The 25,492-nt window shown below is 38.7% G+C and overlaps 1 protein-coding gene and 1 long non-coding RNA gene across 3 annotated transcripts; one reads left to right on the forward strand and one right to left on the reverse strand.

Moving 5' to 3' along the window:
- The first annotated feature begins 10,847 nt into the window (after positions 1 to 10,847).
- Positions 10,848 to 24,027, forward strand: LOC137973548 (perlucin-like protein). Of its 2 annotated transcripts, XR_011117275.1 has the most exons (4): positions 10,848 to 10,985; positions 22,463 to 22,636; positions 23,170 to 23,696; positions 23,894 to 24,027. XR_011117275.1 is itself a non-coding variant. In XM_068820381.1 (3 exons), the coding sequence occupies exons 2-3, from the start codon at positions 22,471 to 22,473 to the stop codon at positions 23,613 to 23,615; spliced, it is 612 nt and encodes a 203-aa protein (XP_068676482.1). In that variant the 5' UTR covers positions 10,848 to 10,985; positions 22,463 to 22,470; the 3' UTR covers positions 23,616 to 23,881. The 2 variants fall into 2 exon arrangements, 1 of the variants encoding a protein (XP_068676482.1); XM_068820381.1 differs by lacking the exon at positions 23,894 to 24,027 and having other exon boundaries at positions 23,170 to 23,881.
- LOC137974029 (uncharacterized) lies at positions 13,066 to 21,974 on the reverse strand. The gene is made up of 3 exons (XR_011117373.1): positions 21,115 to 21,974; positions 16,321 to 16,377; positions 13,066 to 13,638 (listed from the first exon to the last, which is right to left on the reverse strand). It is a non-coding gene; the product is annotated as an uncharacterized lncRNA (long non-coding RNA).
- Positions 24,028 to 25,492: the final 1,465 nt, after the last annotated feature.

The raw sequence follows: 25,492 nt of genomic DNA on the forward strand, positions 1-25,492 counted from the left end.
TCTGCATAACCTTTCTAAGGTTGGCTGGATGCCTCTAGAGTACTTTTATAAGTTTTGCATCTTAACTATTATAGATAATGCTTATTGTAATTTAGGGTTACGGGAAATTAATTCTTTGGTAACCAAAAACTCTAACAGTGATAACCTAAGGAAATCTTTGAATGTTGTACTCAATAGGCCCAAAACCGAATTGGGTCGTACGTCTTTTGTTCACAGAGCTGCCATAGCATGGAATGCACTACCAGATAATCTTAAAGATTTTCCAAATTCATCTATCTTTAAACATAATTTAAAACAATCCAAGCAAACTATCATGAATATTAATTTCGGGAAGGGAGGTAATGTTATACATAACATGAAACCAGATTTTCACTATTACTAAAAATTTTTAATGGTTTACTTAATTAATGTAAGGTATAAATTGTATCATATTTGTATTTTATATAATTTTAGATTTAATTAGTTTAGGCAGGTCCACATCAGCTGTAAAGTTGCGAAAGTTTTTAACCTGCTTTATCAAATAAAGTTATGTATGTATGTATGTATGTATGTATGTATGTATGTATGTATGTATGTATGTAAATGGCCTATCTCCATATATAACTCAGTTGGAGAGTAAAGAAGGGCGTAGGTTCGACTGCTGCAAAGAAGCACTCGGATTGTTTCCGAGTATTCCCGAGTCACAATTGAAAAAAAAAAATTCATCCCTTTATTGAATCATTTGACAATAAAAAATTGCAACAGAACATTTCTTAAAAACATTCATTGCTGATTCTATATCATTTTGTATGTCATCTGTTCAACGCCGGTGTTGCTGAACACCAAAATTCGGCAATCGGCAAGCATTTTCATGAAGCGCATGGTAGGAGCGATTTGTTGAATGAGAGCCATTTCAAGATTCTGAGAAAGTGTCAAGGCAAATTTGATTGTTTAGTGTTTGAAATACTTTACATCAAGAAATTCAAACCTAATTTGAACTTCCAAACGGACTCCGCACGTGCGAAACTTTTTGTTTAACTTGTAAATTATTCTTATCTCTTATTGTTCGTCTTAGTATTCATAGATCTTAGTTAGTTACGGTAACGTCGAAAGGTCGTCGATTTTTCTTCAACTTTTTAGCTTTTTAGATCTTAGAATGTTTTTAGGAAATGTTCTGCCGCACTTTTTTATTGTCAAATGTTTGTCACTTCTTTTCCGTTTATTGAATCATCCCGGGGTTAACAATTTTCATCCCAGTCATTCATTTCAATGGTGAGAACGCACAGTTTGGACTAGCAGTATGGCGGGATACTGCCTGAACCTAGTTTGTGACCCTCCAAAAGCTCAGTAGCAGTGAGCATCCGAACTAGTAATCGGGAGGTCGTAGGTTCGACTCCTGCAGAGAAGCACTCGGATTTTTTCCGAGTATCCCCGAGGCACTATTGAAAAAACGTCGTCATTTCACTGTGAATATTCATTGCTATCCTACAGCTCAATTCATTCTAACCCTGAAATACTATTCTGAGTAAAATCCGCTAAATACGTACATCGGTATAAAAAAATTGGTTCATCTGAAATTCGTCTCTAAAGAGAGGACCCCAAAACCTACTGTAAAAGGGTGGTCACTGACTTAGATATTGCCTTCAGCCCCTCCCCAGTCTTAAATCCGTTCCCTACGCCGCTGCCTTAAAACACAAAAGTATCAAGTCAATTTAAGTCAGTAAGTTTATTCTTCATGTGTACCCTTACAGTAAGTTTTTTTTTAAACGTTTTATTATTGCTGTATTAAAACATAAATAATTACAAGAACGATACAAACAATAACGTAGTTACTAACGTTTACACTACCCACTCACACTATATCGCTTATTACGAATTTTCATTACATTACATGACATTCACAGTTAGCTAGATCTAATTAAGGGTATAGACCACTTTCATAAATGGCGACCACTTTTACATTCTTTTGTCTTTATGTTAATTAGACCTACTGCCCTCATTTTGAAACAAAAATTCTTTTGAAATTTGCTCGTCGTAGCGAGGCTAGTTAGGCTTATTAGCATTAAAACAAAAGAATATTTTATTTGGTCGCCATTATGAAAGAGGTCTATGGTTGATAATAAAAAACCCATTATAATTTCTACGGATAAATTTACATATCAGTATATGTGCATATAATAATATTACATACCTGCTACTTAGCTGTTGAGGAAAATATTTAGGACGTCATGTTTTGCCATTTTTGTAATGAATAGATTCTTTCTTATTCTTTTTTTTTCGGTTAAAAATTCTTCAGTAAAGATAAAGACGGCTTGAAATTTTTGCAACGGCATAAGTAAATGGTCAGTTTAATTTTCTAAGAATGATTATGCGATTCCACAAACAATTCTCTGGGTTGTTATCCGTCAAGAAGGATGATTACCTCAGCAAGCCTGTAAACTTTCATATTGTAAGTATTTAACCAACAAATAACAGAAAGCAAGGCTGATTAGAAGATTCTCAAGAGTTTTTTCGTGATCTCCACAAAAAGCACATAGCGGAGCGGAAGGAACTAAATTCATTTTATATGGGATTTCATTATTGTAACGAATCCGATTTAGGCGGAATTTTGTACTGAAAGGCTCTCGTTCTGGTGTCAAGAGTGACTCGACCCTGTAGTTGATAAATATTTTTCCAGTCTATAATACCAGAGATCTTATATAAGGAATTAAACTTAGATTGGGCAGTTGGAGGAACCTGGATTCATTTGGCCAGGGATGAAACGATTGACTTAGAAGTTTATCTTACTTATATCAGTTATATCTGCACTAGCTGTCACGGCATTTAAGTCCATTTTGTGTAATTTTATCAATTACTCTTCCCTATTCACATCTACTTGCTATGACACTTAACGTTAACCCAGAAATTGACAAAAATTACTTCTAAACAGCAAAAATCATATCCTGCGAGCAGTCTCCTTTTATGCTCTCTAGCCAGACTCTTTTCGCAGGGTACACAAAATTGAAATCAAAGCTTCGTAACAAAACATGTCTGACATGTTATAAACAACAGAGACAAACTTTGAGAAAAATCTAAGGCTGACGGAATTCAGTTTTCAAAAACCCCAGTTGCAATCAGTCCATTTTAATCTTCTTCAATTATGTCCATCCCTGCCTCCTTTTCTATTTACTTTCCTTCGTTGTTTTTTAAGTAGGTATTTTTACTGGGTTGCCAGTATGGCAATCCCAGTCGGAAAATGCGTAATATTTCTCGGGTTTTATTTTTATTTTTTCTGTATCATGAAAAGTCTTGGCTGCCACTCCCCTGCTAAGTGGTGTCTTTGTGCATAGAGTCTTCGGTGCGTATTTTGTTAGGTTTGTGGGAGCTGGGGTAATGCGTAGATTTCTCTGGTACACACAGGAGAACATTTAATTAATCTGCAATGGCGTCGAAAGTCATTGTAACGCGAATGGCGTTTTAGTGGAACTTTAAACAAAATATACCCTTATGGACCTCAATTGGATAAACAAGACAGGCGGTGAAAAATAGATATCTGGAATCTTAAAAGCGACGAGTAATAGACTTCGACAACAATCTTTCCCCCGTCGAGCCGAAATCAAAGTGAGCTGTATTTCTAATATCTTGCCAATTGGGCTGTTATGTACAACACTGAAACCAAATGAATTCTCTGGTAACTCAGTATGGGTTCAACAAAGACAGAGAAGGAATCTATAAAGTGGATCTGTGATCTCTGTTGTCTGGTCAACTCTGCACAGTCTTCCGGTAACGATTGGAAATTTCACTAATTCAGTGGCGTTCAAAGTCATTGTAACATGAATGGAATCTTTAAAGCGACGAGTAATGGTCTTCGACAATAATTTCATTTTTCGCCGTTGGATATCAAGTGAGCTTTGTTTCTAACATTTTACTAACTTGGTATTATATACAACACTGAAATCAAATGGCAATTTTCTAATGGATTTAACAAACATTGAAGGAATCGAACGCCTTGAATGTATCACAGTGTTTACTGAAGTCGCATCTTAGTTGTCTGGCAATTTACATTATTTGAATGAAACCTTGTTGTCTCTTCTGTGCTTCATTATTTACGGTCAAGGTTCTTTCGAAAAGGGTTTGATGTGAACTTTCAAACATTTATTTAATTGCATATGCTTTGTGACACGGATTGTCAGGAAGAGTTTTTGCTTCTAATAGCAAATATATTGTTTGTTTCAATAAATTTCTCGCTGGAAAAGATTTTTGTGATATTTCCAGCCTTTGTAAATTTTAATATCATGTTGTGTAATTTTCGAGCTTAACAAATTTGCATACCTCGGTTGAAATGTGATACGGGAGGATTTATGTGGTAGTGCTCTGAAAGCAGTGGTGCATAAGTCACGAAAATAAACAGGCCTGTTGGAAGCGTGCTTGAGTTTCAACAAAATGAGCCCCAAAATCAGCGAAAATTGTGACGCAGATGAATAAAGTAGCTGCTATTTCCAAAACGATGGAATTACCTGGTGATAAATAACCTCATCTTAGAGAGTAAATTTTTGACTTTGCAGAAACAATGGTCAACCTCAAGAGTTAGGCGATTGTGTTCTTTGGGTTAAATTCGCACATTTCTTATCAAACTTTATAACAATTGAAAGAAAAAGAAAACGGACAAAAACAAAAGCCTTGTATAATTCACAAAGGCAGAATCCTTTTCCAGCGAAAATTTTATTGAAACAAACAACACATTTGCTCTTAAAGGCGAAAACCTCTTCCTATTTCATTGCGTGCGTGAAGACAAGAAACTCAATTGTGTCAAATTACCAGATACTTCAGGTAAATACTGCTCACTTTGATGTCGTCTCGACGGGCGATAGATTGGTGTCGAAGTCCAGTACTCGTCGCTTTTGAGATTCATGCCTAGTTTATCCAACTGACTTTCCATTATTGAGCTCCATAAGGGTATATTTTGTTTAAGGATCCACTAAAACGCCATTCGCGTTGCATGACTTTCGACGCCATTGCAGGCTAAGTTAATGATTCTACTGTGTCCACCAGAGAAATCTACGCAGTTCCACTACCCTCTCGATCCTAAGAAAATACGCGCAGAAGGCTCTATACACAAAGACACCACTTACCAGGGGAGTGACAGGCCGACACCGACACGGAAAAAAAAAAAAAAAAGAAAAAAAAGAAAACAAACAAACTAAACGCAGACCTCGACTGGGTTTGCCCATAGGCAACCCAGTAATCACTGAACCCAACCAATCAACCATTGATAACTACCCAAGTGTGAGACCTAATTACCTTTCAAAATGTCGCTTAGTTCTTAGATCTTTCTATTATTAATACAACATCTAATTAATCTATGCCCACTAGCATCAGACCACAATATGACGCGCAGAGTGCTTCAGCCGGGATATGTATATATTTTTAGATAGATTAGCCCGCAAACAGTCTTCTTCGATACTCTGAGAGTACAACGTTGCTACAAGTTAAGTTTCTTTATTTTTTATTCTCCTTGGATGCGGCTTGAAAGCCTGATTTCGTAATATGCCTTCTCGCCTTCCTATTATAAACTGACTAAACTACGTTGGTCACTAGTAAAGTGTTTTTGCGTTAGCCTTGAGTTTATTTAATCAAGAATAGCCACTGGTGGTTTTATCGACATGTTCACCGAAAGAGGCAGGTCAATTTCTTTCGTTCCTTTCCACCGGGGCCGCGAGGACTGATGATCGACAAGTCAGTCATTTAAATCTACAGCGGAGCCAGAATTCAGCCAATATTACAAAACGCTGAGTAAAGTGGTCTTAAATTGAGCTGCCTAAACAGGAGTACCCAACGACACAATTTTCAGAATTGATCTGTTATTAACCAAAACGCTTGCTTAGTGGCTGAGAAGACGTTTTTGATTAATATTTAACTTCCGTGGGAAAAAAATATGCGTTCTTCACTACCAGCAAGCTATGAATGTACTAGTAAAAGATGCCAGCCAGGATTTATGTTCATCATCGTTTTCCCAGCCAGTAAACAGATTCTATATCGATTTTCCCAGCAATTTTTATGGGTCCCCGGCTTTTGCCAGCCAAGAGTAGTCTGCGTGATGAATAGCCGTGTGCCTGACAATCCCTTCTTTGCATTTCTTTTGATATATTTACACATTTTAAGTTCTTCGACATGTGTCACTTTACAATTGGTGTTTGACTTGAGGAAAAAGCCTCAAACATTTTGTATTGATTTTTGTTTACTTTATAGAGAATTCAACGGGAAATTGCCGAAATTTAAGCGAGATGCTTTATGTTTAACGCGCAAAAAGATATATTCACCAGCGTAATCCCCACCGGAAAAAGAAGTTTCTATCTTGCCCGCGAAGCCGGGCAGAATCTTTACGTGATGAATAGCCGTGTGCCTGACAATCCCTTCTTTGCATTTCTCTTTATATATTTACACATTTTAAGTTCTTCGACATGTGTCACTTTACAATTGGTGTTTGACTTGAGGAAAAAGGCTCAAACTTTTTGTATTGATTTTTGTTTACTTTAAAGAGAGATCGAACAATAGAATTCAACGGGAAATTGCCGAAATTTAAGCGAGATGCTTTATGTTTAACGCGCAAAAAAAAATATTCACCAGCGTAATCCCCACCGGGAAAAGAACTGTGCCTTTGTCTTGAATATGGTCCTAGGCCAGTTCCTCAAGACCTCAAGTGCAATATTTGTTCCCAATGTGGACTTCTCGTCAGGTGAACAATGATCAAATGCATGGTTGTGCACGCAATCAACAAGCGTGTTCAGTATTCTGGAAAATTTCTCTGCCAGTTCAGCTTCTTGGAACGATCCGTGAAATTTCAGGATAAGTGGTGGACGTAAACATTTGACGATAAACTTTCATTTTTCTCTTCTAACCGTTTATACCCATCCGGTTGAATTCCAAGATGGTTGCTATCCAATTTACATCCTGAACAAATGGGAATGATAGCGAAATTAACGTAATTGTAATAACGAAAAGTTATATTTAAACAGATATTTTTTGCCTCTCTTTTTTCTAGCTATGTCTATTTAAATAAAAGAAACGTGTATTTTTGAAGTTCGGGTTATAGACAAAATGTAGATTGAAGTGATCATCGCACTTAAATGGATAATTAAAGCAATAGTCTCTTCAGTAGACACCTGCATAGATTGTCCAGTTAAGTGCGACGATCACTGCTAGTCCTTTCACGAGAACACATGAGCTCAACAAATTGACCTGATCCCAACTCAGTAGCTTCATAGCTCAGTTTGGAAGAGCATTGCACCGGCATCGCAGAGATCATGGGTTAGAATCCCGTTGGAGACACCTGAATCTTTCAGGTGTCTATATATTGAGAATTGCTGAAATAGTCCAGTTACTGTCATGTTACTGCGCCTTTCAATAACATGCGGACTCTTAAATTCAAATGAATGAAGGGGGTAGTTTCTAAAGAAACTGTGGTGCTGCGTCGGTGGGGAATAGTATACAAAAATTGGTTTTATCAACGGAGTTGATAACGTAAATTGGCCACCGTAAAGAGATTCTAAAAGCTGACGTTTCGAGAGTTAGCCCTTCGTCAGAGCACATTCCATTCGCTCTGACAAAGGGCGTTTTTTGCTATCGTCAATCAAATGTTCGGCCTTTTCTTGCCTTTTCGCGTACTTCTAAACGTCGGAATTGATCCAAACTTTCCACACAGAAAAGTTTCTTTTCGCTTTCCGGCGGAAAAAAAAATAGTTTTGCAACGCTTAGCGCAATCATTTACCATATAAGGTCAAACTAAGATATATGAGCTGATAACCGAGATTGAGTGAACCAATCAGAGCACACGAAATGCATTATCCGAGGTTGAGAATTTAATAATTAACAATTATTCCATGAGCGCGCGTTGGATATGAGATGGTAAATAGCCAACGAGGCGCGTAGCGCCGAGTTGGCTATAACCAGTCTCATATCCAACAAGCGCGAATGGAATAATTGTTTTATTAAATTCCTTTAAACTCCAAAAGTTTAGAAAGTACGAAATACGCGCGAAAAAAGCGAGCAAATCCGAGCGAAATCCAAAAAAATTGATGAGAACCGATGCGATGTCGTGTAACACCTTGTGGTCAGACAGACGCAGGCTCGTCACAAAAACATTTCTTACCTTTTCGCGTACTTCTAAACGTCGGAATTTAACCCAGCTGTCCAGAAAAACTTTTTTTTTTTTGCTTTCTTCAGAGAGAAATTTCGCTTTCCGGCGAAAAAACTTTTAGCTTGGCAACACTTAGATCAATCATTTACCATATAAGGTCAAACCAAGGTATATGAGCTGATAACCGAGATTGAGTGAACCAATCAGAGCACGAGAATTGCATTATCCCAGGTTGAGAATTTAATAATATTGGTTAAAAAAGGAAAAATACTCGTGCTGCACGTGCAACACAAATTTCCGTGTATTTCTCTGCAGTACTCCACGAAACAACAACGTGAAATCACCATGTTTTTATAGGTTTTGAAGACAACGTGAGCATATAACAAAGAAACATTCATTTTCTGTTTTGAATTCAAAACCGTTCGTACCCACCCAGTTACAGGATAGTGCGCCTGCATTGTACAAGGTGAACAAGACGAAATAATCGCGAAATACTTGCGATAGCGCTAAGTTATATTTTGGACTAACGCTTTCGTTGCCGTAGCCGTCGTCTTCGCTTAAACTCCCTAATATCTTAAATTGTCCGGATAAGTGCGAAGATAACTTCTACGTTTGATTTGTTTATGCATATTTAACTGCAAACATCATTTACAGTGCAACTCGCCTTACCGTGGCCACCCAAAAAACTTTCACATTTGACAATTACATGTAAATACGTCAACTCAACAACCCACGCAACGATGTTCAACTTACAATTGAGCGAACTTTGCAAGTAGGCGGGATTGTCAATCAAATTCACACATCCTGATTGGCGGACAATTCGTAAAAAAACTGTTAGGTGGCCACGGTAAGGCACGTCGCACTGTAAGTGTAGCAATAAAAAAGGTTCACTCCATATTCTGAATACACTTATATATACCTCGATTGTGATCGAGATATATCTTTCAGCTGAATCGCTCAGCTTTTGTCGGTCTTTTAAAAAACTCCTTAATAATTCATGAGCAAATGAGCTTATCTAATCAGGTTACCGATAAAACATCACGTTAAGAAGCTTCAAAGACCGATAAAAAAACACTCCTCATAAGAAATCTTTATGTAAAGCATACTATAATGGCATGGCATGGCATAGCTTGTTTTTCTTATATGCTAATATTGTCCCCTCAGAATGGACTCCAGAGGGACGCGCTTTTGGAAGAATGTCTTTGAAGCCGTTCAATGAATTCGCAGGTTGTTTTTTATGTAATGTTTAATAAATGAGCAGGAGTGTTTTATCAAGTTTAAAACACGAGGCGCAGCCGAGTGTTTAAGGACTTCATAAAACATGAATTGCAAATTTATTGAACGGCTTCAAAAGCTTTACTGTACATATATCCATTCTAATAGTAATATTTTTTATCAGATAGAAAGACACTCATTAAACATTGATTTCTTTTGAATTTCCTTCATGAATTATTAATGAGTTTTTGAACCGGTCTAAAACTATCCGGCTTGGCCTCGATAAAACACTCCTACTCTTTTATTAAACTGAACTTTGAATGGGAGTGGTTACACAACGCTAAGCTCTGTAACCACTCTTTCATGAAATGTGGTTTTAGACAGCTCTCTGAATTCAGTATCAGCCTTCAAGCACAGTCTTAAACGAGAACTTCTTAAAAGATGTATGATCCAATTTTATTTTGCCTCAGTATAGGATTATTGTCTTTGAAACGCCCTCTTTGAAAGTCCATGAAGGATGTATGTATGTTGTTTAACTAACCAAAATATTGCTTTCTAATGAAAACTGCAAACCAAATGCTCTTTAAAAAAGTAAATATTTCTCTGATATGCGAAATCCCTGGGGGGCTAGACAGACCTGGCCGAAAATGCATTGAAGACTTAGGAAACAGATCTTTCAGTAATAGCCTGAATAGTTATTGTAAGCTAAGCACATATTAAACAAACACTCTCCTCGCACATGATGTACACGATGTTAGGAAGCCAAAACCCAATTGTACAAGAGCCTAAGACTGGACTAATTGCTAGTTGCAACCGTCAACAGATTTATTCTCTATTTTCTTTTCGCTTTTGGATGGGGCCTAAAGCGAAGGGAAAGGTCCTGCGAACGTAGTTGCTTAATCAAGTTTTCTGTAAGTCCTAGATAAAACAGTTGAGCATAATTGAAATAATAATTTGAATAAAAGACATTTTTTTATGAGCAAGCTCTGAAACTGTAAACATATATCGCATATAAATACAAAGAGGGATCCAGTTTAAGAAAATGTTAAATAACTAATGAATTGATTAAATTGAAATAACACATTTTTGAATTACTACTAAAAGGTAATGTCACAAAATGACAATTGCTCACGTGAAGAACGTTGTCAAGACAGAAACGAAACGATAGATAAAAGCAATGATCGCGCAACAAAATTTCTTTTAAGAAAAAGTTAAAATGATGTCAACGATAAAAAATAAGTAAATAAATTGATTGATAAATAAGAGTTTAGGACACATGGAAACTCACACATTTCTAGAAAGGAATGGATTCGCGATACTTTCATAAGCCCGTCAAAGTTACCAAAAGAGAGAGTTTTTTAAAGTTAAATTTTCACCTTCATCCTCATGCCCCAATCCACTTTTTACTTTGGTGACAGTATGTCTGCATTAGAGAAAAGGAGTTTTTGAGCAAAAATTGTGAAGGCCTTCTACAGACTAAGTAAATATTAGTAGTAATTTATTTTGTAACATTTAGACAAACGGGGGTTGAAAAAACATGCTACGAAGTGCCCTTAATTGAAGCCCCCTTCATTGATGGTACTGAAATAAATTCAGCTTCAGCAGTGAAGCTCTTCCAGAATAGCCAAGTCAGGCCCGTGTTCAGATTAAAGTCCATCTTTCACCTTTGCGGAAGGTAAGAGCCTTAGAAAGTTTTTTTTTTCTCATCTATACTTGAGCTTAGGTTATAGTTAAAGCTGGTTAAAAGGACTTAATATTGTAAAAGATGACAAATATGAAAAGAAAATGATCTTTGCTCTCAATTTATCGCACCTTGATAACCAAAGCTTACTGACCGAGGGTTGCAAAAATAAGCGAAAAGGGACAGAAATTTCCGCGCTATAATATAATTATCCGTGTATGGGAGACATGGTGGCACACCTCAAACAGTTCGATGTAACATGATAAGTAGGTTTAGCTGTTTACTAGATAATTTGTAACAATGCATGTTGCGTTTTTGTCATCTGAACTGGTGGGTTTTTATTCTCTTTAATCATGTTAATAGCCGATAAGAGGCCGTTATGGCCTGTAGTGAAAAAGGCTGCGTTAGAATGCATAAGGTCACCTAAGCCAGAACGGCTAAAAGTCAGGGACTTTGCCGAGTGCGCTGCAAATTGTACATGTATATATTTATGTTAATTCTTATTCCAGTAAAGGACCAATCGACCCTTAAATGACGATGAACTGTGATATAAAGTAGCCTTAATCTTTTTTTTTAATACGCGTGTCCATAATATGATTGTCTCTGAGTCACAAAGAAGTGTTGTTTCCTGTATTGCACATCGCTTAAAGCTCCTTCAGCCAGTAGCGGTTTACAGTAAGCTTACCGTAAAATTAACTGCATTCCAGGGAAGACGAGCGGGAAACTGTATATTGGCAACATCCTTTGATGTACCATTGTTTTCAACAGTTCTCTCACTACCGTGCTAAACTATAGTGATTTTCCCCGTTTCAAGCCTTAGTGTGAAACAATGTTGCATTTGTTTCTTCGAATAATTTCCGCTGAAATGATGTCTCTTGCGCTATGCAACATTTTAGCGGCTTCCTTTTCTTCCACTCTTTCCTCTTGTTTGATATCTCCTCGTTAGAGTTTTCACATGTGTAGATGATTTTCTTCCAAATTCGATCCCCCAAACAACCCTGTAATAATTGTTTACGGATTTGACGTCTCGTTCAGCGCCATCAAAAGAGAACGCACAGTTCACTGAGGATCATATTCTCAAGAGTTCTCTGGGTCGTTTCCAATAAAATTGGAAAATTAAACGAGACTTACCTGTAAGTCGTGGTTTGATTGAGATTCTACCTCGCATTTGCATACAATCGGAGGTCACGCGAGACTTCAAAGCTAGAAGCCACATAAAACTCAAGCAGTTGATATTCAAATGGCACACTGATCATTTAATGGTTATTCTAACCAAGAGTACCACACATGTATGGCATGCCATGTAACTTTATAACAACAACTCACTCACAACCTCTGTAGTGGACACGTACTAGAGATTAGTACATACAAATTAAAGAGGTAGTTATTTTAAGCTAGTACTACTGAGAACAGCCTCTGCAAAGTTATTGTCACTTCTAATTGGACGGTCATAAAACTTAGCAAAAGTTGAGTCAGAACGTGTTCATGATCTCTTGAATGGGAACATTAGCAGCTTTAGCTGCAGAGGTGGCTGCACCCCTAGTACTATGGGGTTTGAAAACTGTGGTATCAATTCCTACAGATTTCATGGTTTGTTTAATCCACCGTGAGATGGTGTCTTTAGAGGCTGGTCCATGTGGTGCTCTATAATAAATCAGCAGTTGCTTTGTTCCCTTCCTAAGAGGGGCAGTCCTCTTGATATAAGCTTCTAATAACTCAACAACACAAAGTCTTTTGTCCAAGGTGAAACTCCGAAAGAGAACAGGAAATAAATGTCTATTCTGGCCCCCCTTAGCACTGGTTTGTTTCAACAGAGATGATATGTAGAATGTATATTTTCCAGGTGATATGCACATTTCCTCCAGTGAGAGTTTCTGTAAAGTCTGGGTTCTCTGTGCTGACAGAAGGGCGATTAGCATGAGTAGTTTAAGGGTGAGCTGTTTTTTAAAACAGCTCACCCTTAAACTGCTCAAAAAACTCACAAAACGTTTCCAGCTGTTGATAGTATGTCATTAAAATGACATACTATCAACAGCTGGAAAAGTTTTGAGTTAGTTGAGTACAATCTGGGGATTCCATGTTTCGGTGTAGCGTGGTAAGGCCGGTTTTTGATTGAACAGGCCAGACATAAATCTTGATACTGAAGGATGTTCACCCACTTTTATACCGTCTACTGTGATAAAGGACGACAGGGCGCTTCGTGCAGTTGCTACAGCGCTGTATCCCACAATTTTAGATTGGTGCGTAAGGAAGTCCAGGACTTGTTGTAGTGTTGGGTGTATGTAGCTTTGTGGAGGTATCCTTACAGAACTTAAGCCAGGCGGTCACATAAGTCTGGTATTGCTTTCGTGTCCCTAGTACGCCATGAGTCCAGAATTATGTTTAGAGGTTCTCCCTCAACACCTTGAGCTACTAAGGAAGCCCTGACACAAGACAGCCATGAAGTTGAAGTTTGGGGTACAATAAATGAACTTCCTTGTGGTGGTATGGAAGTGTGAAGGTTGATTTTAGCGTCTTGATATCCAATGGTTGAGATTTCAGCAACTGCAGGAGATGTGGATACCAGAACTGGGTTGGCCAATAAGGGATCACCAGTATTGCTGTGGTATTGCTTTCTTGGATGTATTGTAAAACTTTGCCTGTGAGACTGAAAGGAGGAAAGCAGTATATGAGCTTATACCTTGACCAGTCTAGTGTGAAAGTATCAATGGCTATTGCACCAGGATCTGGTTTCCACGCTACATATTGGGATACTTTATAATTTAGCCTTGACGCAAACATGTCTATGTGAGGCTCACCCCACTTTGCCGTAAGTTCATTAAAGACAGAAAGGGCCAAAGACCATTCAGTGTTACTGTTGTGAAAAACGCGGCTAGCCCTGTCCGCCTCTGCATTTAGTTTGCCTGGCAAATATTGACAATGTTAGGTGCCTAGCCATGCACCACATAATTATTTCTCTATTTATCTCATTGCAACTCTAGATTTCGTACCACCCATATTGCAGATGTAGGAGACAGCAGTTGTGTTGTCACAAAGCAATTTTATGTGGCAACATTGCATATGGTTGCAAAGGGACTGTAGAACTAACAGAATGGCCTTCAGCTCCAAGTAATTTATGTGGAATTTGGATTCCTGGTATGACCATCTACCACCAGTCACATTTGGTGTACCTTCTATCACCCCTCCCTAACCTTTCAGTGAGCTGTCTGTCATGAGTGTGATATCAAGGGGTAGTGGAGTAAGAGCTTTTGGGTATTGTTCAACATTAGAAATCCACCATAGCAGGTCCTGCTTGGACAGGGGAGAAAGAGTCAGTTTCCCCTCAAGGTCCCAACCATTACATTTCAAGGCATTAGTTTTGTCATTTTGTCATTTTCTGGTAAGGGATGCAAACCTCGCATAAAAAAGTACTTTTATGGAGCTGGCTAAACTGCGGGAATTTGTCTCCTTCAAAGGTGACAGTCACATCCTTCCCTGCCAGCTGGCCAACCTTCACTGGAGGGAACGATGCGGCCACAAGTGCTCTAAGCTGGCAGTCGTAGAAGCTGGCCGTGCTCTTACTACGCTTCTGGATGGACATTCGTTCCATATCCATTGAATTGCTGTTTTCGAAAATCGCTTCCAGGTACTCCTTAAAACTCTTCGGCTTTCCTGGTAGATTGCTCGGCAACAAGCGATTGACTTTTTTGTGAAAACGTTGAAATAATGCTTCTTTTTCCACATCATCACTTCGAGAATCGTCTCCAAAGGGGGGTGAGTCTGATCGTTGGACTGCATCACTTTTATTTGAGGGATTCAACATCAAACTACTGTCCACTTCTTCATTACTTGTTATAGACTCCGCAATACTTACGCTTTCGAATTCCCCTATGCTTTTAATACTGTCATGATTATCATTATGCGAAAAATGTAGAATTTCGTCTTCGTAGAAATGCGACCGCTCTGTGACTAGATCATCCTCCAAAATGGTGTTGTTGTCATCGTCACCGTCGCTATCTTTGCCGGTTACTAATTTTTGATCATTGTACACGAATTCAAGTACAGGTTGTTTCTCAGGGGAACAAGTGATCGTTTTCGTACCATAGCATACATTTCCTTTGCCGTCACATTACTGGGAACCTGGAACACTCTCGCCACCAGTCTCCGCTGTAATTTCGCTAATAGCACCCAATTGCTCTGCTTGAAAACATTCTTCGGCGTTGTTTCTGACCTCAGTCATATTGGAGGTTGGTCGTTCGATGATCTTGATACCGATGTAAGATTTCTTCTTTTTCTTCGGTAAAGACACTGTAGTGAGGTGCCCTTTGCCGACGACATGACGTCCAAACAAGGAGAAGAAAAGCTCACGGTGTTGCTCCAACAGAACCATTTTTATAAATCCTCGGAAACTTTGCCACAGACATTCTTTATCAACGGCATCAGTTGAAGAGCCTGGGGCTAAATTGCAATTGGCACAATTTACAACTGTTTCGCTGTTCACTTGGGCTAGACACTTCAAAAGAAACCCAAAAGAAAAGAAAATTTTTTTCTAACGACATTCACACTGTCAATTTTTTTTACGGCTGTTCCAAAGTGAGAGAAAAATATATCCTTCTGGTCGTTTGGAATCATAGGAAAACTGTTACAGAATGCTTGCCAGATTTCATCTTTTTTGAAGTAATGCTTATTACTCCCGTTGTCTTGTAAAGGAGACACGTTCTCTTTTACCCACTTTTCAACAAGCATCGCTGTCAATACCATCTGATTAACAATGAAAAACGACACGTTACTTGAATAAAGTAATACCCATTGTATAGACTGCTGGCAGTTTGTTTTTCTCGGACATACCACCCTTGTCTCGCCTTCTTCTCTACACGGCCAACGCCATACCGTCCTTTCGAGTTCGCGATGACTAAGCGCTCGTCCTAGTGACCCTTAGAGAAAAAAACTGGCTGCCAGCAGACTACCCATTATACGCAGGTTAAAATTTTAAACGTAGATGATGTTTAGAGACCTCCGCGTAGGGGTCTTCACCACCATCGCCAGAGTCAGTTGTAAGAGTTGCGTATTGTGTTAAGCAATATTTGTGAAGAAAAAAAAACTTCCTGCTCTTAATGGTGTCTTATAACTGGTTTTCTACGGTTGCCTCGATACAGCTCTTGTACCCCGACAAAATTCGTATTGCTGCAGTATCAAATTTGTTCATTCAGTAAACAGCAAACAGCAATTCCATGTTTTGAGTTTCTATTACGAGGCACAAACCAATGTGTCTATCATTTCGATCACTCTTAGGAGAATCTGCATATGTTAAAACAAATTTCTCTAAAGATAGCAAAAATTAAATGCATACCTTGAGTATCCCTATTGCTGTTTCAAAAATACCCACCCACCACTCGCTTTTGAATACCTAAAAAAGAAATATTCACCAGTGTTAGGTTCATGTGTTAGGCAATGGTTGACTTCAGAACAATGCTGTTGAAATCAGACACATCAATAAATACTTGATGTAAAACGCAACTTCAACTAAATATCATTGTTTAATACTAGAATGCAATCCGTCAAAAGCAAAACTGTACTATGAAAACTAAAAAAAAAAACGTGGTGGAGAGCATCGTGAAGTGCTTTGATGTGAAAAAAGAATTACATATGTAAATTGCCAACAACTTTTCTTCAAACACAACTGAGAAACGGACACAGGGCTAACAAACGGCAATTATTATTTCACACTGGCGATTTGTTTATCTCAAATTCTCCGACGATAGTCTAAAAAACATTCAGCGAAACTGAATAATACAAATCGCAATTATTGTGTCTCTCACTGGAGGTGTGGTCGTCAAGACCGGATGCAAGCAGGGCTCACATTAGTTGGCGTCGACAACCACGGCAACGAGGACAAAATAATTAGACAATTTGTACATTGCAGTCCTGCATCTCGAATTATCTGGCAACGTCTAAGAAAAGAGCATTTCGACTTCTAATTGATGAGCGAAACTGAATAATATAAATCGCAATTATTGTGTCTCTCACTGGAGGTGTGGTCGTCAAGACCGGATGCAAGCAGGGCTCACATTAGTTGGCGTCGGCAACCACGGCAACGAGGACAAAATAATTAGGCAATTTGTACATTGCAGTCCTGCATCTCGAATTATCTGGCAATGTCTAAGAAAAGAGCGAATAGAGTTATTTCACTTCAGTAAGTGCGAAGCTTATTTCTTCATTTCATTTATAATCCGTAATTTATCTTCGAACTTGCCGGATCACTTTCAGTAACATGGTTGACGGAAGGAAATTCTGCGTGATCTTGTCTATCATTAAAAAACACCGAGCTTAGGTCCACAGGTGGTCACTGTAAGTTCAAACGGAACTGGTAGAAAGTCTCGCAGCAAAGTAGCCGGGACGAGTTCAATTGATAGCAAATCGTTTCAATTGACATACATTCTTTTTTTTTGTATAAGTACGTCTAATTTTGGAGCTTAGACTGAAATTTGTTATATCTCCTTAATTAATGCGGACGTGACCAGGAAACCCATCAAAGAGCTTGCTTATTATCAAGTTGCTTGTCACATACTTTGCGCGACTTGCTCTGATGCCACGTGCAAGATGTCGCGCCAACCAACTCTGGCTAAATTTGGTTAATCTTAGCTTCAACGTTCTTATAAGAAAGGTTGTTAAAAAAAAACAGAGTGTATCAAAAGTAATTGTTATACACACTGATTAATCACTACAAACGTCATCCCATTCTTGCTGTGACACCTTGAACAGCGGCCAAGACATATAAAACCTGTAAACAAAACATCTGACTGCTCAAAATATAAGATTAATGCTTCAGACCTGGTAATAAGTCTTCCCAAAACCTTCGATTATTTTGATAAGCGGTGTAGGTGCTGATGTCGAAAACCGTGGAGATTGTCAATAAAGCAATTTACAGAACTGTGGATTGTTCCGCAGATCCATGTCGAGAAGAATTGAGGAATTTTTCATGTTTTAATTGACCAGTGTAACTCACACTAAAAGCGTCACATTTCTTTGAACGTTTCTGGAAATGTCTGTCTGCGACAGTCCAATTCACAATTTGCGACATACACTGTTTATTGAACCCGACAAAAAACGTCTACACTGTAGGGTCGTCGGAAATAATTTCCTTCATTTATCTCTTCGTTTTGCTCATTTACAGCTAATTCCTAATTATTGAGGGTAGCAAGAAGTGCAGAGAGACATCTCCGTGATAATTCGTCTTCGTTAGTCTTCATTCAAGGGATCGTTTAGCCATCACAAGCGCATGTCGTACGGATCTTCCTTTCCTGTATGTGACAACGGGATTATTTTAACTCATTATTGCCCAGAACAGCGGTTAATTCTCCATTGAGTTATGGGTAGTGATTCGATCAAACCAGGAACCAGATGCAAATGTAATTATGTAGCACACTGACAATGGAACAAGCAAGCAACTTGTGGTTACCACTCGCTGAGCGACCTGAAAAAGCATTCGTTAAACACGGCCACAGGGTTTTAAAATTGAAACCAACCCTTTGTATCAATCGCCGACTGTGCATTCAAACAAACAAAACTTTTCCTTCCGATCTTATTTTGGATGCGAGATGTTTCTTGAAGTGCACTCTGGTCAGTTTCATTGTTGACAGTTTTAATTAATTTTCATTTCCGACGGCAAAATCAATCAGAGCGGTACCCTGGGAGAAGAGGAATGTTTTACCCAAGAAAATTCAGCAAACAGCTGGCGAGCGAGAGAAGCGCTGAGGACGAAAATAAAAGTAACCTCTTTCGGACTCTACTTGCAAAAACACAAACACGCTTTTTCTGTTTTTTGAAATCCCTTTTTTTTTCGGGGGAAGTAAGTAGCGGCGCATGCTGTGAAAATTATCACATACGTTTCGCATGCAATAAGCAGGGGCACCCAACGAATCTGTTCCTCACATTATCTGTTCCCCAGAGGAATCTTGCTGGCTGGTAAAAATACAGGTGTTTCGATGAGCTGGCTGGGAAATTTTGTTATTGATAGAGGTTTTGCCTGGGAATTACTGACTTTTTCTAGTATTTCAACCCGAGCTGGCTGTAGAAACTCTGAAGACTGAGGACGACTACAAAATAAAATAAAATAAAAAAAAAAGAACCCCTTCCCTCTCCCAGAGAGTAGTCACAAACATACGAGGGCTTGTTAGAGTGATTGTGCTTGTGGAAAAAACCTGTTTTGTCCCGGTTTTGTCGCTTTTGTTCGGTCGTTTTGGATCGAGGGATTTGAAAGCGCGCAGAATTCCTGGCTGGGAAATAAATTTGATCAGCTGGCTAGGAAACCAACCAATTTTGTCTAGCTGGCTGGGAAATTTCTTAATTGTGTGTCTTGCTGGGAAAAAGGAACAGATAATGTTTTCCCAGCAACACTGAAAAACACCTGAAAATGCCTTAATAACATTTATTTTCATTAACTGGGGTATAATAACACATTTTACAACAAATTGGTCGTTGGGTGCCCCTGAATAAGAACAGAACGAGTGAGCCGTTTTTATCCTCATGTTCAACGATACAGTTGAGCATACTCAGACGATCGAGCCAAAATGCAATATTCACCTGAGCATGTTCAAGTAAATATCAAGGAAGAAGTAAACGCCATCCCTGGCAAAAGAGTAAGACCAGTTGGTATGTGTTTTTATGGCGCCGGACAGGACCTTGTCAGGGGAAAGACGTACAAGTTGGAACGAAATCCTCGTAATTTCAGAGACTCAAAGTGTATTGAGGTGAAACAGGGCAATTAAGTCAGAGCAACACTTAATGCCAGTAACTCCCTCCTGCTCGTGCCACTAACGGATAGCAACACTGTCTGGGATACCAAATGGTAATAAACGATAAACACATTGTAAAGATATTCCGACTCATGATTCAAATTTACCTACAACGAGACTTGTGCATTGATGGATTTTTGTTCCATTCTAATTTAACTATGTATTGGAAGAGTCGAAATGGAGTTGAGGGGATTCCAGAAGACCCGCAAAGGCTGATAAGATACAAATTCAGTGCATGGCGAAGGCAACAGATGTCCACCGCGTAGAAGAGAAATTGAACTGCTATATTCAGTAGAACGGAATTTCACGCTGATTTTCTCAATTCTTAAATCTTCCTATTGGGCTAAGACCTTCTCTACCCTAAAAAAAACTAATAAAAACAAACACCTTTGAATTTAGCTATTATCTGTACACGAAGATGGTTAAGGGTTTTCCCAGGTCCGAGTGAACGACCTTTTGAGCAGATGAAGTACTAAGATATCGTGCCGTTCCTTCGGTAAACCTAAAAAAAGTCATACCTCTTATGGGCAGGGAAGTTATATATGAGGTGCATGCGTGAAATAATTCAAGGGACAGAATTTCTTTCTTCCTTCTTGACCGTCAAAATGTGCGAAGACACAAGGGACTCTTTTTCCCTGGTTGTGAATCGCTAATTGGTTTGTCATTGAAGAAATGTACTGCTTTTAATTTTGCGGCAACGCAAAATCCAAAAATCTTAGACTGTTGACACTCATGAACAGATATTTCAACCAAGTTTCGCGTTGAATGTCCCTCATTGCGTTCTAGTTTATTTTCATTCCGACAATGTAAGTAATCAGGTTTCCTTTTGCAAGAGCACATTTTTTCAAAAATTCGATTAGTGCTTATATTTTTTGCACAGTCAGTGCTGTAAAGTTTAAGAGAGAAATCATATGTCGTGCAAAATATCGCTTAAAGGAATCTAAAAAATCTTAAAAAAGTCTTCCCGGAATGACTGCAAAGTTTGTGTGGTCATCAAATCATAACAAAGATCAACCAGATCACGTACATAGGAAATGTATCGCCGTCTAACGGAATGAGCTGTACAATTAAACTTTTTTAAAACCTAAATACCCGAAAAGAAGTCGCGGGCACCGTGGCTATTTATGCGGTATCGCTCTAACACCGCGGTCTCCTAGCTGTTTTAAAATAACTTCATATAGAATTTATGCAGTCTGGAAGATGCTACCTAATGCCAAGCAATCGTTTTTAAATACCCCTGTACAGACTGATTGTGGCCATCAGCACTAATGCCAGGTCAACCAAATTGCAATACAACAATTAGTCATAGCATCGTGTTAAGACGTAAAACATTGTTGAATTCATCATACCTTCGTCCTGTCTATGAGCAGGGTTTGACAGTTTCCAGAAAAGGTCGAAGGCGTTTCAAGGTGCTGCGAAATAAATAAAATAAGCAGGTGACGGAAATTTAGGACATCGAGATACTTGTATCTCCAGATGAATTTGAATTAACAAATACACGCAGCTCTCGTCCTTTCGGACTTGGAATTTAGTATTTTACAACCTAAAAATTTAAAATTTATAATACTCAATCAAAAGGGCTAGCCCATTTAAAATCACATTGAATTGAATATCATACTGAATGATTTCTACAGCATCATCACATGAAGCAATCCACAGGTTTTGCAACGCCAATTTAGAAACCTTCCAAAACACGTCTACAACCAGGTTTACCGGAGGATAATTTTAGCGTTTGATTCTGACGTTTAACGTAACATTTGCTTACCTCTAGATTGTTCGCCACAGTCGACTGATTGGAAAATACGTCCAACTGACACCGCCTAATGTCCTTGGCTTTTTGGGCCTACATATGTCGGGTCAATGTTTTTAACAAAAAAAGGCGTGAAAGTACAAAGTTCTATATTGCCAGGAACTCGTAGCGCGAGTTATGCTTTGCGGTATCGCACAGACAAATTAATACTGTCTTGCTGATGGAAATCTTGTGACATCGAAGTTCGGTGTGACGGCAGGCGTTAACATGTGTGAAATCTGGTTGCCAGGACAACTCGGGACGTTTTTTACCAGCCAGAGCCATTGTTAGTGAATATATTCCGAGCAAGAAAAAGGCGTTTTAAAAATTCCCAGCAAGTTAAATATAAAAGGTTTGACTTCCCAGCCAGCTCGATTTTTGCTTGCAGAGCGGTTTTTTTGTGGAGCGGCCCCGTTGTGTACTCCTGCCTAACGTTCTCCTAGATATAACAGCTTTAACTTTGGTTAAACACTGGATCAATTAAGGCGTGATCAATACACAGCTGAAACAGTGAGACGCGAGTATAGTCTCCTTGAGTATTACGTATGATAGGCTGTCAGTTCTCGGGACAAACAGATTGCTCCTCACTCGATCTTTTCTAGATCCTTGTATTTGTCTAACTGAAGGCCTCTGACACGTTTTCAAAATATGCAAATAGTTTACGGTTATAAACAGGCACGTCACTTTTTGGGATATCTCCAAAAATGGACGCTAATAAGATGCATGAACTGTAGGATAGACATCACAAGGTGTCCCCAACCCTCAATGTTTACTAAAAAACAAATAATTATCGCAAACATGAGGTTATATATAAATGGCAAAAAGGTCTGTCTTATATAAAGTGCCCAAATACAGGGTTAACTGCATTTCTGGACATAAATGGACACTCTGTCACTCTCGATCCACAGAACCAAAGATGGCTTTAAAGGAAACAGTGTTCATCATGTTCTTTATCCTGTCGCCGATCGTAGCGGATCTTGGGGAAGAACTGCAGGAGGAGATAGACAAGATTAAACAAGTGATTAATGAACAGGTTCTAAAGGCGCTGGATGATCTGTCAACAAAGGATGGAAAGTGCATAGGTACGAGAATTGTAGTTATAACAAGTTAAAAACATAAAATAATAAAAAAATATATTAAACGACCCCTTTTTCATTTCCTCAGCGTAGTTGCCCAAGTAGAAGTTTGACTGAATTCATGACTTTATAAGGTTTCTTCTCTAAATTAGTAATTCCCTTGAAAAGAAGCTAAACACTTATAGCGGCTTGAATGTTAATTCACAGTAGGGGTACAAATTAAATCACATGAAAGCTTATTTGGATCAAAAAAAGGTAAAGCAAAAGACCAATCGGTATCGCCGGGAAAGAGCATAAAATGTTAAATGTCATTGAAGTTGATATAAAACCCAGTTGCTTCGTTAACTTTGAACTTTTACAGAATGTCTCCTGATGTGGCATTTTTTATAGTTTCAATTACCCAAGATTTGCTTACTAACATGTCAGCTTATAAAAATAATTTCTAACATGGATATTCTCTGATTATGTAGACATATCTGAACGAAAGACAGAATGCAAACAGACCATGGCATATTTGTTTCCATTTTTTACTTTTTCAGGTTGTCCAGCTGGCTGGGTTAGACATGGAAAATCGTGTTACTACATCGATGATACTCCAACCCAAACTTGGAGTGCTGCTCGAGCAGCTTGCAAAGGTCTGGGTGCAGATCTGCCTATAATCACATCAGCAGAGGAAAACAAGTTCATCGGTGACCTGGTGTTTAAACAGACCACACTCACGTGGGGTGGTGCGTGGATTGGAATCCAGCGAAAACAGGCAGATGATAAGCTGTACTGGATTGATGGCACTCTAGTAGCCGGAGGGTATACTTCATGGCTAGAGGGGAATCCAAACAACTTGGGAGGTAACGAGGATTGTGGCCACATAATAGGAAAGACTGACCCAAGCTACGAAAAGATGTGGAATGACATAAACTGCGCTTTGACCGACAGTTGGTTTCGAAAAAAGTACCCAGTTATTCTGTGCGAGAAGTCACTGATTTAGGGAGTACAGCTCCTTTTTTGCGCGCAGGCGCTCTTGGGGTTTCATTATCGTTTTAAGTTAAAGGTGAAAATACTAACTAATAATAATAATAATAATAATCCTTTATTTTCACACGATAGTGGTTTAAAGCTGAACAGCTTGTGGGGTCGTGCACAAATGAAATCAAATCAAATCAAATCAATACATATCAAATCAAATGTTGGTTTTTGAGGAGAGGGGAAAACCGGAGTACCCGGAGAAAAACGTATTTTGAAACCAATATAAACTCAAGGACCATGCAAGTCTGATTTCTAGTCAATTGTCATTGTAAGTTAATGTCAATATATACTGAGTGAATTAAAAAAGGTGTTGGAAACCTAACTTCTAACAATGTGGTTTTCTTCCTTGCAGAATATTTTTTATCGCCGAAGTGCTTTCTAACTGTTCCTAGTTCGTTTTGCTTTATAAAACAGCGGTAATATGCAAAACACCACAGAGCGCTTTGTGGCCTATTCAAAACACCACAGAGCGCTTTGTGGCGCTTTATTTTGAGATTATACCTTGAAAACTGAATGGCTTTTTGATTCGCAAATATCTCACAGTTATTTTCTGAACTAACTTAGTTTTTCCGATTTTTTCACCACAAAGCGCTTTGTGGCGTATTTAAAACACCACAAAGCGCTTTGTGGCTTATTCAAAACACCACGAAGCGCTTTGTGGCTCATTCAAAACACCAATAAGTGCTTCGTGGTCGTCATCATTATTATAGCGATTCTGTCAGTTGACTGAGTTGGGTCACCTACTCGATTAGTTCCACGAACTATTTAGGTGTCCCAAACTCTGCAAATGAACCTACAATTGACATTTTTCTTTCCCTTCCCAATCTCTTTATTTTTATATTTTAAAGCACTAATTTGTATCAATTATAATTATTCGGTGTGACTTTAAATAAAAATTGACTTGAATTGACTTGACCTGAAGTTATTGTTCAATCACTACGCGGACAAAATTGGCAGAGGGACCCTTTGGGGCTTAAGGGTTAAGATTATTAGATGGAGTACCGACTGCTAACGACTTGCATACACGGGATCGGCTGGATCTACGTACTGTTATTAACCGGGAGAAATGATGAAATGTAAGGGTCGAAAATTTGGAGTTCAGTGATATCTCAACAACTTATCACTTGTTTAAGTTGGAGAATCTTAGAAGGATCTATTATGTTCACTGATTTAAAAATCTATTGTTAGTCTTTGATTGTAGGCACGTCGCTCTGGTAAAGGGGGGCATTGAACATGGAACGAAGGGCGCTTTCCATTCAACCAAAATTTCCGGGCTGAGGTTCGAAAATTTCTTGGTGTCGAATGGAACACGACGGGTCCGGACAGTCTCGTTCCATTCCACTCGCAAAACAAGTTTCGCGCTCATTGAAATGGAGGATGTTGGATCACTGTTGCTTGTACTAGAGCTACATTACGATTTCGACGGTGATATCAGTGATATTGTGTGAGCTGTTTCAAGCGTAGTATTATTTTGAGCGAACCGTTCCCAGATATTTGCCGTATGACTTTCGAATGACTAAAAGAACATTCCAAATTCTCTCGGGAAATAAATCGTCTTTAACATATTTAAGGACCGTTAACAACCAAAGCATACCCTTGGCTTGCGAAGCAGCGCCAGACCTGTTGTAACTGCACGTGGTGTATGAGTATCCCCTATTGATCCGTTGTTAACAATCCATAAAGCTGCATACGAAGGGTTTTCCTCCATGTTAGCTCATGTTGTACGTGAAAATACCGCACAGCGAGGTACTGGGATTGAGAATGGGCCGGAATGGTCAAATGGAACGGTCCATTTCGATCGGACCGGTCCAACCGAAAAAAGTGGTCCAAATCGAGAGG

This window comes from Montipora foliosa, chromosome 10, assembly GCF_036669935.1.
Source record: "Montipora foliosa isolate CH-2021 chromosome 10, ASM3666993v2, whole genome shotgun sequence".
Taxonomy (NCBI): Eukaryota; Metazoa; Cnidaria; class Anthozoa; order Scleractinia; family Acroporidae; genus Montipora; species Montipora foliosa.